Source organism: Giraffa tippelskirchi, chromosome 9, assembly GCF_054371585.1.
Source record: "Giraffa tippelskirchi isolate mGirTip1 chromosome 9, T2T-mGirTip1v1.2.pri, whole genome shotgun sequence".
Taxonomy (NCBI): Eukaryota; Metazoa; Chordata; class Mammalia; order Artiodactyla; family Giraffidae; genus Giraffa; species Giraffa tippelskirchi.
The window spans coordinates 107,357,847-107,373,560 of NC_137283.1; the positions used below are offsets into that span (position 1 = coordinate 107,357,847).

General features: G+C 40.8%; 1 protein-coding gene across 4 annotated transcripts in view; it reads right to left on the reverse strand.

Moving 5' to 3' along the window:
• Window positions 1–8,225: 8,225 nt before the first annotated feature.
• The window catches only part of FIG4 (FIG4 phosphoinositide 5-phosphatase), a 165,743-nt gene continuing 158,254 nt past the window's right edge, over window positions 8,226–15,714 (reverse strand). For all 4 annotated transcript variants that reach the window (XR_014064459.1, XM_081526720.1, XM_081526721.1 and 1 more), the window contains one exon: window positions 8,226–8,587. Coding sequence is in view for 2 of the 4 variants with exons in the window: in XM_081526720.1 (XP_081382846.1) it covers window positions 8,410–8,587 (178 nt within the window). In the remaining 2 variants the exon portion in view is untranslated. The remainder of the gene's footprint in view (window positions 8,588–15,714) is intronic.

Genomic DNA, 15,714 nt, shown 5'->3' on the forward strand with positions numbered 1-15,714 from the left:
TGGAGTGGGTACCATTTCCTTCTCCAGAGGATCTTCCCCATCCAGGGATCAAACCTGCATCTCCTGCTTGGCAGGTGAATTCTTTACCGCTGTACCACCTAGGAAGCCACCTGCCAAGAAGATGGGGGGGCATACACATTAGTCTACCAGGGAAGGGACAAGTCTTTCTCTGAGGCAGTGGGGTTCCACCCCCTTTTTATCCTATTTTGGTCTTTAATGTCCAGTCATGGCCTTCAGTAGAAGTGTCATTTAATACATGAATGTAGTAAAATCAAGGTATAATGAGACTTGGAGTCTGTTAGAAGATTCGTCGCCATATTGGTCCCAGCTGGTTCTGTCAGGGTTGTTTTTTGTTTTGTTTGTAACTTCCTTATCTCTGGACCCTTTAAGATTTATGTTAACTCCTGCTAAAGGTGGGGTGAGTGGTTGGCAGGTTTTGAGCAAAAGCCTGGAGCAGCTCTGGCAACAAAGTCTCCCTGTTGCACCTCCTCATTCTTGAGGAGCTCTAAGGGTGAAGGTCTGACTTCTGAAGCTGCTTTCTGTTGAACATGAGTGTGGTTTTTCCCTGGATAGGGGAGCAGAACTGTTTCCTGACTGGCCTAAAATAAGTCTGATTGTCACCCTGCTGCAGTCCCAGTTGCTGGTGCCCTTGTGTTAGTGTAATCTGAAGTCTGATGGCTTCAAGCTATTTGCTAATGAAGTTGACAAGGCTGTTAAAGAGGCAAGGCCCCCAAATAAGCAGGATAATAGCAATTAGTGCAACTAGAAATGGAAGAAGCCAAGTTAAGATGGAGAGGCTCTGTTTGACAGTATTGCAGATGGAGCTTGGATCTGGACCTTGTGTGTTATATCTATGTAACCATTGAGCTTGCTTGTATATCTTATTTATTTGAGTATCACACATGCATAGTTGCTTTACAACGTTGTGTTGGTTTCTGCTGTACACCAAAGTGAATCAGCCACATGTATACACATATCCTCTTCCTTGGATTTCCTTCCCATTTAGGTCACAACAGAGCATTGAGTAAAATTCCCTGTGCTATACAGTCTGTTATCATTAGTTATCTACTTTATACATAGTAGTGTGTATAGCGGAGAAGGCGATGGCACCTCACTCCTGTCCTCTTGCCTGGAAAATCCCATGGATGGAGGAGCCTAGTAGGCTGCAGTCCATGGGGTCGCAAAGAGTCAGACACGGCTGAGTGACTTCACTTTCAATTTTCACTTTCATGCATTGGAGAAGGAAATGGCAACCCACTCCAGTGTTCTTGCCTGGAGAATCCCAGGGACGGGGGAGCCTTGTGGGCTGCCGTCTATGGGGTCACACAGAATCGGACACAACTGAAGCAACTTAGCAGCAGCAGCAGCAGTGTATATAGGCCAATCCCAATCTCTCAACCTATCCCCCCTTCCTTCCTTAGTCTCCATATATTTGTTTTTTACATCTGCGTGTCTATTACTGCTTTGCAAATAAGTTCATCTATGCCCTTTTTCTAGATTCCACATATATGCATTAACATACAATATATATTTTTCTCTTTCTGATTTATTTCACTCTGTATAACAGTTTCTAGGTCCATCCACATCTCTGCAAACGACATAATTTTGTTCCTTTTGTGACTGAACAATATTCCCTTGTATCTTTTGTAGTTATGTACCACATCTTCTTTTTCCATTCCTGTTGATGGACATCTAGTTGCTTCTGTGCCCTGGCTGTTGTAAATAGTGCTTCAGTGAACATTGAGGTGCATGTATCTTTTCATTTTATAGTTTTCTCTGGGTATATGCTCAGGAGTGGGATTGCTGGGTCACATGGTAATTCTATTTTTAGTTTTCTAGGGAACCTCTATACTCTTTACCATTTTCCATTGTAGCTGCACAGTTTACATCTCTACCAACAGTGTATGAGGGTCCCCTTTTCTCCACAACCTCTCCAGCATTTGTTTGTAGAATTTTTGACGATGGCCATCCTGACCAGTGTGAAGTGATATGTCATTGTAGTTCTGTTTTAATAATTTTATTTATTTATTGGTTGTACTGGGTTTTCATTGCTGCTCTAGTCGTGGAGAGTGGGGGCTATCCTTCATTGCAGTGTGTGGACTTCTCATTGCAATGGCTTCTCTTGTTGCGCAGGCTCTAGGCACACAGGCTTTAGTAGTTGCAGAATGTGGGCTTGGTGATTGCAACGTGCAGCTCTAGGGTGTGCAGGTTTCAGTAGTTGCAGCTCACGGGCTCTAGAAATGGATGACCAAGTTGTGCATCAGCTTAGTTGCTCCACAGCATCTTCCCCAAACAGGGACTGAACCCAACTCTCCTGCATTGGCTGGTGGATTCTTTATCACTGAGCCACCAGAGAAGCTCCTCATTGTAGTTTTGACTTGCATTTCTCTAATAATTAGTGATATTGAACATCTTTTCATGTGTTTGTGTGCCATCTGTATGTCTTCTTTTGAGAAATTTCTATTTAGGTCTTCAGCCCATCTTTTGATTGGGTTGTTTGGTTTTTTGATATTGAGTTTCCTGAGCTGTTTGTATACTTGGAGATTAATCCCTTGTCAGTTGCTTCATTTGCAAGTAGTTTCTCCCATTCTGAGGGTTGTCTTTGCATCTTGTTAATGGTTTCCTTTTGTGCTAAAGCTTGTTTATTTATTTATTTTGATCGCACTGGGTCTTCACTGCTGTGCATGGGGTTTCTCTAGTTATGGTTATATTAGTTGCTCAGTCATGTCTGACTCTTTGTGACCCCATGGACTGTAGCCTGCCAGGCTCCTCTGTCCATGGAATTTTTCAGGCAAGAATACTGGAGTGGGTTGTCATTCCCTTCTCCAGGGGATCTTCCAACCCGGATATTGAACCTAGGTCTCCTGCACTGCAGGCGTATTCTTTACCGACCGAGCCACCAAGGAAGCCCAGAAATTCCAATACAAAGAAGTTCTCGGCCCTACAACAAAAGTTTGGCAAATGAATGTACACTTCTACTTTATGCTAAAATGAAATCTCTGTAAGACACCATATTTACATATGTATATATGTATCATTTGCATCCCACTTAATGGCCTTTTTTTACCTAATTGAACAACTGTTCACCCAGTGAGCAGGGTCTGCTGTTTGCTGTATGCACAGGCTTCTCATTGCTGTGGCTTCCTTTGTTGTGGACAACAGGCTCTTGGGCATGCAAACTTCAGTAGTTGCAGCACACAAGGCTCAGTAGTTGTGTCACATGGGCTGTATTTGCTCTGTAGCATGTGGAATCTTCCCAGACCAGGGGTTGAATCCACGTCCCCTGCATTGGCAGGCAGATTCTTATCCTCTGTACCACCAAGTACACCTGCTATACAAAAGCTTTTAAGTTTCATTAGGCCCCATTTGTTTATTTTTGTTTTTATTTTCATTACTCTAGGAAGTGGGTCAAAAAAGATCTTTCAATGTCAGAGTGTTCTGCTTACATTTTCCTCTAAGAGCTTTATAGTGTCCGGCCTTACATTTAATCTTTAATCTATTTTGAGTTTATTTTTGAGTTTATTCTTATGTATAGTATTAAGGGGTTTTCTAATTTCATTAACATGTAGCTATCTAGTTTTCCCAGCACCATTATTGAAGAGACCATCTTTTCTCCATTGTATAGTTTTCCCTTCTTTGTCAAAGATTAGGTGACCATGGACGTGTAGGTTTGTCTCTTGACTTTCTATCCTGTTCTTTCAATCTATATTTTTTTGTGCCAGCACCATTCTGTCTTGATTATTGTAGTTTTGTAGTATAGTCTGAAGTCAGGGAGAGTGATTCCTCCTGCTCCATTTTTCTTTCTCAAGATTGCTTTGGCAATTTAGTATTGCCTTGGAAATTCAAGGTCTTTTGTGTTTTCATACAAATTGTAAAAATTTTTTTGTTCTAATCTGTGAAAAATGCCATTGGTAATTTAATAGGGATTGCATTCATTATGTAGATTGCTTATAGTCATTTTCATAATATTGATTCTTCCTACCCAGGAACATGGACTATCTCTCCATCTGTTTATGTCGTCTTTGATTTCTTTCATTAGTGTCTTATAATTTTCTGTGTACATTTCTTTTGTCTTCTTAGGTAAGTTTATTCCTAGATATTTCTTTATGTTGCAATGGTGAATAGGATAGATTCCTTAATTTCTTTTTCTGATTTTTCATTGTTAGTGTATAGAAATGCAAGTGATTTCTGTGTATTGATTTTGTATCCTGCAACTTTGTTAAATTCACTGATTAGTTCTAGTAATTTTCTGATAGTATCTTTAGGGCTTTCTGTGTACAGGATCATGTCATCTGCAAACAGTGAGAGCTTTGCTTCTTCTTTTCCAATCTGGATTCCTTTTATTTGTTTTTCTTCTCTGATTGCTGTAGCTAGGACTTTCAGAACTATGTTGAATAATAGTGGTGAAAGTGGACACCCTTGTCTTGTTCCTGATCTTAGGGGGAATGCTTTATGTTTTTCACCATTGAGAATAATGTTTGCTGTAGGCTTATCATATATGGCCTTTACTATGTTGAGGTAGGTTCCTTCTATGCACATTGTTTTAAGAGTTTTAATCATAAATGAGTTAATTTTGTCAAAGCCTTTTTCTGCCTCTACTGAGATGATCATATGGTTTTTATCTTTCAATTTGTTAATATGGTGTATCACATTGATTGATTTGCATATTTTAAATTAATATATTTATTTTAATTGGAGGCTAATTACTTTACAATATTGTAGTGGTTTTTGCCATACATTGACATGAATCAGCCATGGGTGTACATGTGTCCCCCGTCCTGAAATTCCCTCCTACCTCCCTCCCCATCCCATCCCTCAGGGTCATCCCAGTGCACCGGCCCTGAGTGCCCTGTCTCATGCATCAAACCTCGACTGGTGATCTATTTCACATATGATTTGTGTATTTTGAAGAATCCTTGCATTCCTGGAATAAATCCGGCTTGATCATGGTGTATGAGCTTTTTGATGTGTTGCTGAATTCTGTTTTCTAAAATTTTGTTGAGGATTTTTGCATCTATGTTCATCAGTGATATTGGCCTGTAGTTTTCTTTTTGTGTGTTGTATTTGTCTGGTTTTGGTATCGAGGTGTAGAACGAGTTTGGAAGTGTTCCTTCCTCTGTAATTTTTTTTGAAAGAGCTTTAGAGGATAGGCATTAGCTCTTCTGTAAATGTTTGATAGAATTTTCCTGTGAAGTCATCTTATCCTGGGCTTTTGTTTATGGGGAGATTTTCGATCACAGCTTCAATTTCAGTGCTTTTAATTGGGTTGTTCATAATTTCTATTTCTTCCTGGTTCAGTCTTGGAAGATTGAACTTTTCTAAGGATTTGTCCATTGTTCCAGGTTATCCATTTTATTGCCATATAGTTGTTCTTAATTGTTTCTTGCAATCCTTTGTATTCTGCATTGTCTGTTGTAACCTCTCCTTTTCCATTTCTAATTTTGTTGATTTGATTCTTCTTTTTTTTTTGTATGAGTCTGGCTAAAGGTTTGTCAATTTTGTTTATCTTCTCAAAGAATAAGCTTTTAGTTTTATTAATCTTTACTATTGTTTCTTTCATTTTTTCTCATTTATTTCTGCTCAGATCTTTATGATTTCTTTCCTTCTACTAATTTTGGGGTTTTTTTTGTTCTTCTTTTTCCAGTTGTTTTAGGTGTAAAGTTAGGTTGTCTATTCAATGTTTTCCTTGTTTCTTGAGGTAGGATTGTATTTCTATAAACTTCCCTCTTAGAACTGCTTTTGCTGCATCCCATAGATTTTGAGTTGTCGTGTTTTCATTGTCATTTGTTTCTAGAAATATTTGATTTCCCTTTTTATTTCTTCACTAATCTGTTGGTTATTTAGAAATGTGTTGCTTAATCTCCATGTCTTTGTGTTTCTTATAGTTTTTTTCTTGTAAATGATATCTAGTCTCATAGTGTATGGTTGGAGAAGATGCTTGATATGATTTCAATTTTCTTAAATTTACTGAGCTTTGATATGTGACCCAAGATGTTGTCTATCCTGGAGAATGTTCCATGTACACTTGAGAAGAAGGTGTATTCTTCTGCATTTGTATGGAATGTCCTCTGGGATATCAATGAGATCCATCTCATCTAATGTATCATTAAAACTTGTGCTTCCTTATTAATTTTCTGTTTTGGTGATCTGTCCATTGGTGTGAATGTGGTGTTAAAGTCTCCTACTATTATTGTGTTACTGTCAATTTCTCCTTTTATGTCTGTTAGTGTTTGTCTTAAGTATTGAGGTGCTACTATGTTAGGTGCATAGATATTTACAAGTGTTATGTCTTCCTCTTGGATTGATTCCTTGATCATCATGTAGTGTCCTTCCTTCTCTCTTGTAATCTTATTTTAAGGTCTATTTTGTCTGATATGAGGATTGGTACTCTAGCTTTCTTTTGCTTCCCATTTGCATGGAATATATTTTCCCATTCTCTTACTTTCAGTCTATATGTGTCTTGAGGTCTGAAGTGGGTTTTTTGTAGACAGCATATATATGCGTCTTGTTTTGTATCCATTCAACCAGTCTGTGTCTTTTGGTTGGAGCATTTTATCTATTTACATTTAAAGTAATTATTGATATATATGTTCCTATTGCCATTTTCTTAATTGTTTGGGGTTGATTTTGTAGATCTTTCTCTTCTCTTGTATTTCTTGACTATATAAGTCCCTTTAATATTTATTGTAAAGCTGGTTTGGTGGTACTGAATCTCTTAACTTTTGCTTGTCTGAAAAGCTTTTGATTTCTCCATCAATTTTGAATGAGATCCTTGCTGGGTACAGTAATCTTGGTTGTAGATTTTTCCCTTTCAATATAAAAAGCAGAGACATTACTTCGCCAACAAAGGTCTGTCTAGTCAAAGCTATGGTTTTTCTAGCAGTCATGTATGGATGTGAGTGTTGGACTATAAAGAAAGCTGAGCACTAAAGAATTGATGCTTTTGAACTGTGGTGTTGGAGAAGACTCTTGAGAGTCCCTTGGACTGCAAGGAGATCAACCAGTCCATCCTAAAGGAAATCAGTCCTGAATATTCATTGGAAGGACTGATGGTGAAGCTGAAACTCCAATACTTTGGCCACCTGATGTGAAGAGCTGACTCACTGAAAAGACCCTGATGCTGGAAAGATTGAGGGTGGGAGGAGAAGGGGACAACAGAGGATGAGATGGTTGGATGGCATCACCAACTCAATGGACATGAGTTTGAGTAAACTCCAGGAGTTGGTGATGGGCAGGGAGGCCTGGCATGCTGCAGTCCATGGGGTCGCAAAGAGTTGGACACGACTGAGCAACTGAACTGAACTGATACAGAGAACAAACCATACAAGTACATGGTGTGTCCATCCTGACTGATCATCAAATATCAAACCATGTAATGAAACTGCTTACCACAAAAGCTATGTATAGGAACACAGTTTTAATGTTTTATTTTGATGTAATTTTACATTTACAGAAGTTCAAAGAACTTGTGTTTTGCTCTTTTCCAGATTTACCAATTGTTAATATTTTGCTGCATTTGCTTTATCATGTGTTCTTTTTTCCTGAACCACTGGAGAGCACTTTGTTGACATCTTGTCTCTTTATTTAGAAATATTTCATTGTTTATTCCCTAAGAACAAGGGCTTTCAAAATAAATTTTTATCAACACATAAAGTTAACATAAAAACCATCAGAATAAATTTTAGAAGTGCTAACTACAAAGAAAAATACTCTGCCTTCGTTTCACAGAGGAGGAAAATCTGGACCTGTTTTGTTTACTGTGATATTCCCAGACGTGCCATAGGGCCTGGCATAGAGCAGGCCTTTTTTGTTTTTTCTTTTTTAAGAGTCATTTATTTATTTTTGGCTGCTTTGGGTCTTCCTTGCTGAGTGTGGGCTTTCTCTAGTTGCTGTGGTTGTGGGGGAGCTGCTCTTCACTGCAGTGTGCAGGCTTCTCATTATGCCAGCTTCTCTTGTTGCGGATCATGGGCTCCAGAGTGTGGGCTCAGTAGCTGTGGCACACAGGCTTAGTTGCTCTGCCACATGTGGGGTCTTTTGGACCAGGGATCAAACCTGTGTCCCCTGCATTGGCAGGTAGATTCTTAACCAATTGACCACCAGGGTAGCCCCACAGCAGGTCTTCAATAAATACTGTTAACATCTAAATGTGATGGTGTGATGCTACATTAACCACATTTCTAAGCAAAGTATTTCTAAAATAAAGCAACGACAATGAGAGAAAAATATTCAGTCATTTCTTTATTGTTAATACCAGTGATTAGTAATTAACCAGTTATAAAAAGAGTAAAAGCCTTCCAATGTAAAGGACTGATAGGAAATTATCTTTTTAAGATGAGACAAACAGGTTAGAATGTAAGTAAATGGGACTTTGGTCCCCCTTTAGGCCCCCTGTGGGGACCTGCTCTCTCCTCACAGGTAGCGGTTCCTGATGTATTCTCGGTACATGGAGGTGTCTTCTTTCCCCAGGGGCTGCATGATACCTTGACTGGCCTGGATGTGGGCGTGGAAGATCTCTGTAGACTTTCTGTCTACTTTTGGAGGCTGAACCTCATAGATGTTGTCTTGGGAGAAAGCAGAGATGGGTGTTCTGTAGAAGAGAAGGGAGGACAGGGCAACATTAAAGAAAATAAAGGACCACAGGGACCTGTGACCTCAAGAGAATTTGAGAGTCACTGACGTTGAACAAGTGAACTTAGTAACAAGCAGTGGTAGTGACCTCTCGGCTGGCTTCCTTCCCTGCATGGAGGACAGCAAGAACAGTGCCTGTCCAGGGAGCTTTTCCCTTGTGTAGGCCGGGTGGGCCCCCTTCCTCTGTTCCTGCAGCCCTGAGCACACTCATGTCTGTGTGCCCATCTGCCTCTCTCCCAGGACTCAAGTAACTTTAAGTGGGGACTAGACAGACTTTTTGCTCCCTTTCCCTGGTATCTGGTACGTACCCAGTAGTTTGTTTTTTTTTACAGAAGACTTAGAAGGAATCAGTGAAGCAGGGGATACTGATGATTTCTGCCTCATACATTGATGGCAGGAGTAAATGAGTTTAATCAGTAAAGTTCTCCCTTAGCCTAGTGCCTGGAACACTATTAGTGGTCAGTAAAAGTAAACTATTGTTAACGATTACCAGTGCATAATTCCTTATCTGCAATTGTGAAATCCTCAAAGCTGTAATAACCAAACATGACTTTGCCAGCACAACCTGACCCAACTGAAACTCATCTGGTGGTACAACATGCAACAGTCATCCCATTTCATGTGAATATTAATGTGTTTAGTTATCAGCCTCAGATCATGCAGGGGATGTTCTTATAAGGTTGCTGCTGCTGCTAAGTCGCTTCAGTCGTGTCCGACTCTGTGCGACCCCATAGACGGCAGTCCACCAGGCTCCGCTGTCCCTGGGATTCTCCAGGCAAGAACACTGGAGTGGGTTGCCATTTCCTTCTCCAATGCATGAAAGTGAAAAGTGAAAGTGAAGTCACTCAGTCGTGTCCGACTCTTAGCGACCCCATGGACTGCAGCCTACCAGGCTCCTCTGTCCATGGGATTTTCCAGGCAAGAGTACTGGAGTGGGGTGCCATTGCCTTCTCCGTATAAGGTTGCTAACACCCCTCAGATTCTGAATTCTGAAACGCATCTGGCTTTAGGCTTTTTAGATGAAAAGTTGGTAATCTGTAATAGGCAGCTTCCTTCCTTTCTGGGGTGATTTGAAAAGCACCCAAGAACCTCTCAATTCAAAAGCTTCCCTCTATTCCTGCCCCATCTAGCCTGCCATAGTGCTTGAAACTTCCATCCACCCTTGGGGAAGGCACTGTCTCCAAAAGAGACCTTGTCAAAGTGTAGCTGGGTGCCTGACACATCCTCAGTTCATCGCAGTGTGAACACTTGCTAGTTACTATATCTTTGGCTGGGGGCAGGCCCTCTAGGAATGAGTCAACCACCAAATCAGGTGTGCTGCAGAGTGAGTGTGCATGGAAGGTCAAAATGAGGCCATGGGTAGGCAAGGATGGTAAGCTAGACCTTGTGAGGGACTGCGGGTACAATGACAACACACTCCACCACTTAGCCCAGGGCTGGCCCTGCAGGAGGAAAGGATAGTTCTCCACTTCGGGGTACTAAGATAACAGAGAAAACACCTGGAGAATCTGTTCTGCTGAGCTGGGACCTCAGCCATGCTCGTGCACATCTTATCAGGGGAACAGAAAGGAATCCTGGATGCCTGGCTGTTTAGTTAGCTGGGACCCTTGGAGCTAGGGCAGGGAGGTGGGATTCCCTGCAGTCAGAAGCAGAAATGAACCTCAGACGCAGCTAGGTCTGTACTTGCAATGTCAGCATTTTGTGGGACACTAGGCAGGTGCAGTGAGTGACACACAGAGACAAGAGTTGTACAGTAAAGCGAAATTTGGGTCTTTCTTACTTAGGGCTTCCCTGGTGGCTCAGATGGTAGAGCCTGCCTGCAGTGTGGGAGGCCCAGGTTCGATACCTGGGTCAAGAAGATCCCCTGGAGAAGGAAATGGCAACCCACTCCAGTATTCTTGCCTGGAAAATCCCATGAACAGAGGAGCCTGTGGGCTACAGTTCATGGGATCTCAGAGAGTCGGACATGACTGAGTGACTTCATTTTCTCTCTTTCTTACTCTTCTAAAAAAGTCACGTTATCTCCCTGTTCTTTGCCTTTAGAAAACTAACACATCCTGCCGTGGCTGGAGACTGCTTTAAAAATGGCTTTGAAATAAAATATAACTCAAGGTGGAATGTTCTTTCTGGAAGGCAGCCTCAACTATCTGACCTCAGGGGTAACCCAGTTAAACTCAAATTTGGTAAATGGTTTATGAAATACTCCCATTTTTCCAAAGCACTATAATAATCTCACATAATCTTAGACTATATCCTTATGTAAGAAAATAAAAACCAAAGGATATAGTGATTTACTTATAATTAAAAAAAAAAAAAGGCCAAGGTGAAAGAATCTTGAGAGGTCTGAATCTCAGCTTGAATGCCAGCTTGGCAGCAGTGCTTTTCTTCAAAATACAAGTTAGTTATTCAAATATCTGTGGTTAACGTGGGGAATAATTGGGATGATTAATATGTGAACTCTTCTCAATTTTCCCTCACAAAAACACAGCAACTCCTCAGTCGTTTACACAATTCAACACAAGATGCTAAAATCTTTTAACAGTTGCTAATATTCGAGGTCAAGCCATTTTAACCTGAACCCTTAAAAGGGGGCTCCATTAGAGGTTTTAGAGATTGCCATCAAAGTGCCAGCCACAGCAACACCTCCTGTACCACACCATCCACACCTGTCTAGCGTCTACACCCTCCATTTTACAGATGAGACACTTGAAGTCAATTTAAAATGGAACTAATGGTTTCTGTGCTTTGAAGCCAGACCTTTGCCTGGAACCCTGTGTACATTAACCAAGAGCTTTCTGGCAGGCATCATACCAGACAGGTACCATCTGGGAACTAAACCTTAATGCAAGTGAGAAAGGGAGAATCCAGGTCGTTGTTTTGTCCTTCAGCAGCTCAGCTGAGTACCCAGGTGGGCAGGCTGGAGGGAGAACAGCAGAGCCGGGTCAGCCATGAATGGGGCCACGAACAGCCGCTTCCACCTAGTGCCTAGGGTTTATCAGGAGTCCTCACTCTACTTCTCAGTAAATGGTATCACTGCCGTGGGGGATAATGAAAAACGCATTATAAAGACTGGAAATGTGAAATGTCCAACCTCAGCTTTTAACGGTATCAGCCTGAGTGGCAGGTGGGTTTAGGGCTCCAGCACCACCTCAGTGTGGTTTCAAAACAATGTAGGGAGTCAGAAAACACATCAATCAGCCTTTTTGTCTTTTTCATTCCGACAAGATTCAAAGTCTATATTAAACAACAAAACTGTAAAGTTAGAATGTTTATTATTGGATTGGGGCCAGAAAGAAGCTTAAGACATACCCAATACTTTTGGCACAATCAGAAAGAGGAACAGGAAGAAAGGGATTTACAACGAAACCTTTGTTTCCTCACTGTACTCGCACATCAAGAAACCTATCCCAACAAGCTCCTCCTGGTCTTAAGGCAGTGGTTCTTCAGGTACGGTCCCCAGGCTAGTGGCATCTGTGTCACCTGGGAATGTGTTAGAAATACAAATTCTCAGGCCCTACTCCAGGCCTACTGGGATGAGGCCCAGCAAAGGTGTTTGGTAATGGGCCCTCCAGGTGATTTTGCTACTCATTAAAGGTTGAGAATCTTTGGTCTGAGACCAAGCTGTAATCTAAAATGCTAAATAAAATCTTTATTTGTGGTCAGTCAACAGCACTGAACATTTTAAAGTAGAAATTTCTTCTTAAATGATGTCCTACCACCAGCCCTACATTGAGCAGGCATCATTTAACATTTAACTGTAAAGATATAAGTAGCAATATTCCATCTCCTAATGAGGAGACACTTGATTTCCCTGTTGGCTCATGCAAGGCAAGGAGGAAACATAACATCCAAGACCCTCACAAGGGGGTGCTGGCGGGCACCTTGTCTCTGAGGGCACTGGAAAGGGATGGAGGTGATCCCAATAACACTTCCAATACTATGTGGGTTAGTCTTTTTATTAGCTTAAATGGCCTTTGGTTGAGTGAAAAGACCAGCATTTCAACACTAAGTGATGTGGAAATTGTGACTCTTTTCTTATTCATTCCAGTAGAAAGAGACGGCTTATTATTGTGCTTTCATAGTGGGAAAAAAGGTTCCACATTTCTCTCCTGTCCATTAACAGAATTTTTGTTTATGGCTTCTCCTCACAGTCCTCTTCAAATCCTAGTAGTCTTTTTGGAGGTGAGATATTATTACAAATTTGCTGGCTCATTTCTCTTATCTACAAAACCAAGGCCCCTTTTCAAGGGGGTCTCTGTATCTCCCCTCAAGGAATGTTGCAGTCTTAACTAGTGCATTTATGCACTGCTGAACCTACTCAGTGCACTGAAGATTATGACAATTAGCCTTAACTGCTTTGCAGTGGTAAAGTATCTGCCTGTCAATGCAGGAGACATGGGTTTGATCCCTGGGTTGGGAAGATCCCCTGGAGTAGGAAATGGCAACACACTCCAGTATTCTTGCCTGGAAAATTCCATGGACAGAGGAGCCTGGTGGGCTACAGTCCATGGGATAGTAAAGAGTCGGACACAACTGAGCACATGCATGCGCGCGTGCACACACACACACACACACACACACGAGAAGAGAAACACTTTAGGCAGAAATTCATTAGACACACTACATGTTTTTAAAGAAGATCCGTATTGGTGCCCTTTTATGCTCTATCTTATTTCTTTGTAAAATAAATATATTTATTTGGCTGCTCTGGGTCTTAGTTGTGACACATGGGATCTTCAGTCTTCATTGTGGCATGTGGGATCTAGTTCCCTGACCAGGGATCAAACATGGGCCCCCTGCATTGGGAGTGTGGAGTCTTAGCCACTGGACCATCAGGGAAGTCCATATGCCTTTTCTCAAATTACTTACTTGTTTGGTTATAATGTGATCATGTACTAAAATATCCAGATCTTATACTTGAATGTGTAACTAATGTTTGAGTCCCTTTCAAAGTTCCTACTGATGACTTTTCTAATTTAAACATATTGAATACCCAGTAAGCATTTGTTGGTTTGACAAGAAAATATGTAATTGGTCACATTGAAATGTTTTCTGGATTTAGTAATATCATGATGATTTGTGGTTGGTCATAGAAGAATCAGATAATACTTGCATAATTTCAATAATTTTATACTTGTGATACTTTTCCAACATGCTAAAATCTTACACTTTTTCTACAATGAGCATTTTGTCACACACCAAATCCATTTGGCTTTTCCAGAAAATTTAGTAACAGTTTTAAGCACAAGATATATTTCCCTTCTGTTGCCACCACAAACACCAAGTTTTCCCAAGTTGCTGTTTTCACATCACCAAATGGTTCTCTGTTGTTCATGACTGAGTGACAAAAGAGTATTTCAGTTGAAGAGGCACTTATGTAAGACCTGTCCAACAGCCTTACTTGCAGATGATGGTCATTAGGTCATTCATTAGATCATTCCTCTCATTACTATCCGGTTATCTACTTTCTGAAAGAAATCAATCATAAGGGCAGGATCAAAGTTAATCAGATGCTCTGGTCTCAGTGGGGCAAAAACCTCAGCAAATGTCTTAAGAGAATAAGAAAGCACAAATCCTTTCTTATTCTCTTTCTGCCAGCTTTGTAATTTTTATTAGGAAATAACACCCCTTATCACCTACCTGGCAGAGAGGGGCCTATGGCACACATTGCCATGCAGTGATTTTTCTCTCTTTCAAGCTTTTGATACTGCTCAGAGCCTTTAGCCTTTAGTTTGTGGGTACCATTCTAACATCTTTTTGTGACCATCCATTGCTTCTCTTTAGCCCCCTTATTAGGTTGCTTGATCTTGTATCTTTCCAACTAAGTACTCAAACACTGAAGTCTAGTCATGAATCTATTCTACAAAGATGATACAGTGAGAATGTGTTTGGTTCTTCAAGTTAAAAAAAAAAAAAAAGATACTGCTGCATATTACTCCCATTCTGTGTACAAGTATAGACACCTCAAGTCCAAAATAAAGCTCTCAAACCATGCTTGTCCAGTATGGTAGCCATTAGCCACATGTGGCTGTTTATATTTAAATTAAATACAATTTAAAATTCCTCAGTAGCAGTAACCACATTTCAAGTTCCTTAAAACCACATGCAGCTAGTGGCTACTGCACTGGACAGTACAGTATAGGACATTTCCATCATTATAGAAAGTTCAGCTGGACTTTTCTAGAAACTCTTTCCTGTTATGTTTTTTTCCCCTTGGGAATTCTGAGTATTTCTTTCTAAACACATTGCCCTAATGTCTCTGCATAACATTTATCACTGTCTGATCTTCTATTATTCATATACTTTCAAGAATGTGAATTCTATCTTGTTTACCTCTTTATCCCCAATGCCCAGAAGAGTATCTGGCATATAGTAAACATTCAATAATTATTCCCTGAATGCATGAATGATGTCTGGTTAAGGAAGATGATTTTATCTTGAATTTCTAAATTCATAATCTGAATGCAGTGTGATTTGGTTTACTCTGGATGATAGGGAGGTAGGATTCCCCAACAGAAAGAAGTCTGGCAAATTTTAAGTTCCTTTCCTCAGATAACCCATAAAGTGGACAGGGGCTTTACGTCCTGTCTAGGACACTGCCCACTTCCCTCAGGGGAAGTTGAGGTGCTTTCTAGTGGCACAAAATTATCAGAGCTCAAGAAACAAGAGTGAGGCAGGAGGGGTGTGTTCTAATTGCCCATAAATCACCCATTTATGCTACTTATTGCATGCTAAGTCACTTCAGTAGTGTCCGACTCTTTGCGACCCTATGGACTGTAGCCCACCAGGCTCCTCTGCCCGTGGGATTCTCCAGGCAAGAATACTGGAGTGGGTTGCCATGCCATCCTCCAGGGGATCTTCCTGAGCCAGGGACTGAACCCGCATCTCTTAAGTCTCCTGCACTGGCAGGCAGATTCTTGACCACTAATGCTACCTGGGAAACCCATAACAATGACTTAGAGAGATTAACAAATTCACTAAATGGGCTGAAATCAAGAGGAATGCATCAACCTTCAAACAACTTGTAATAAAACAAAAGGCAAAAGATGTCCCTATATCCTGGGAGGCAGGCTCTGCCTATGTAAT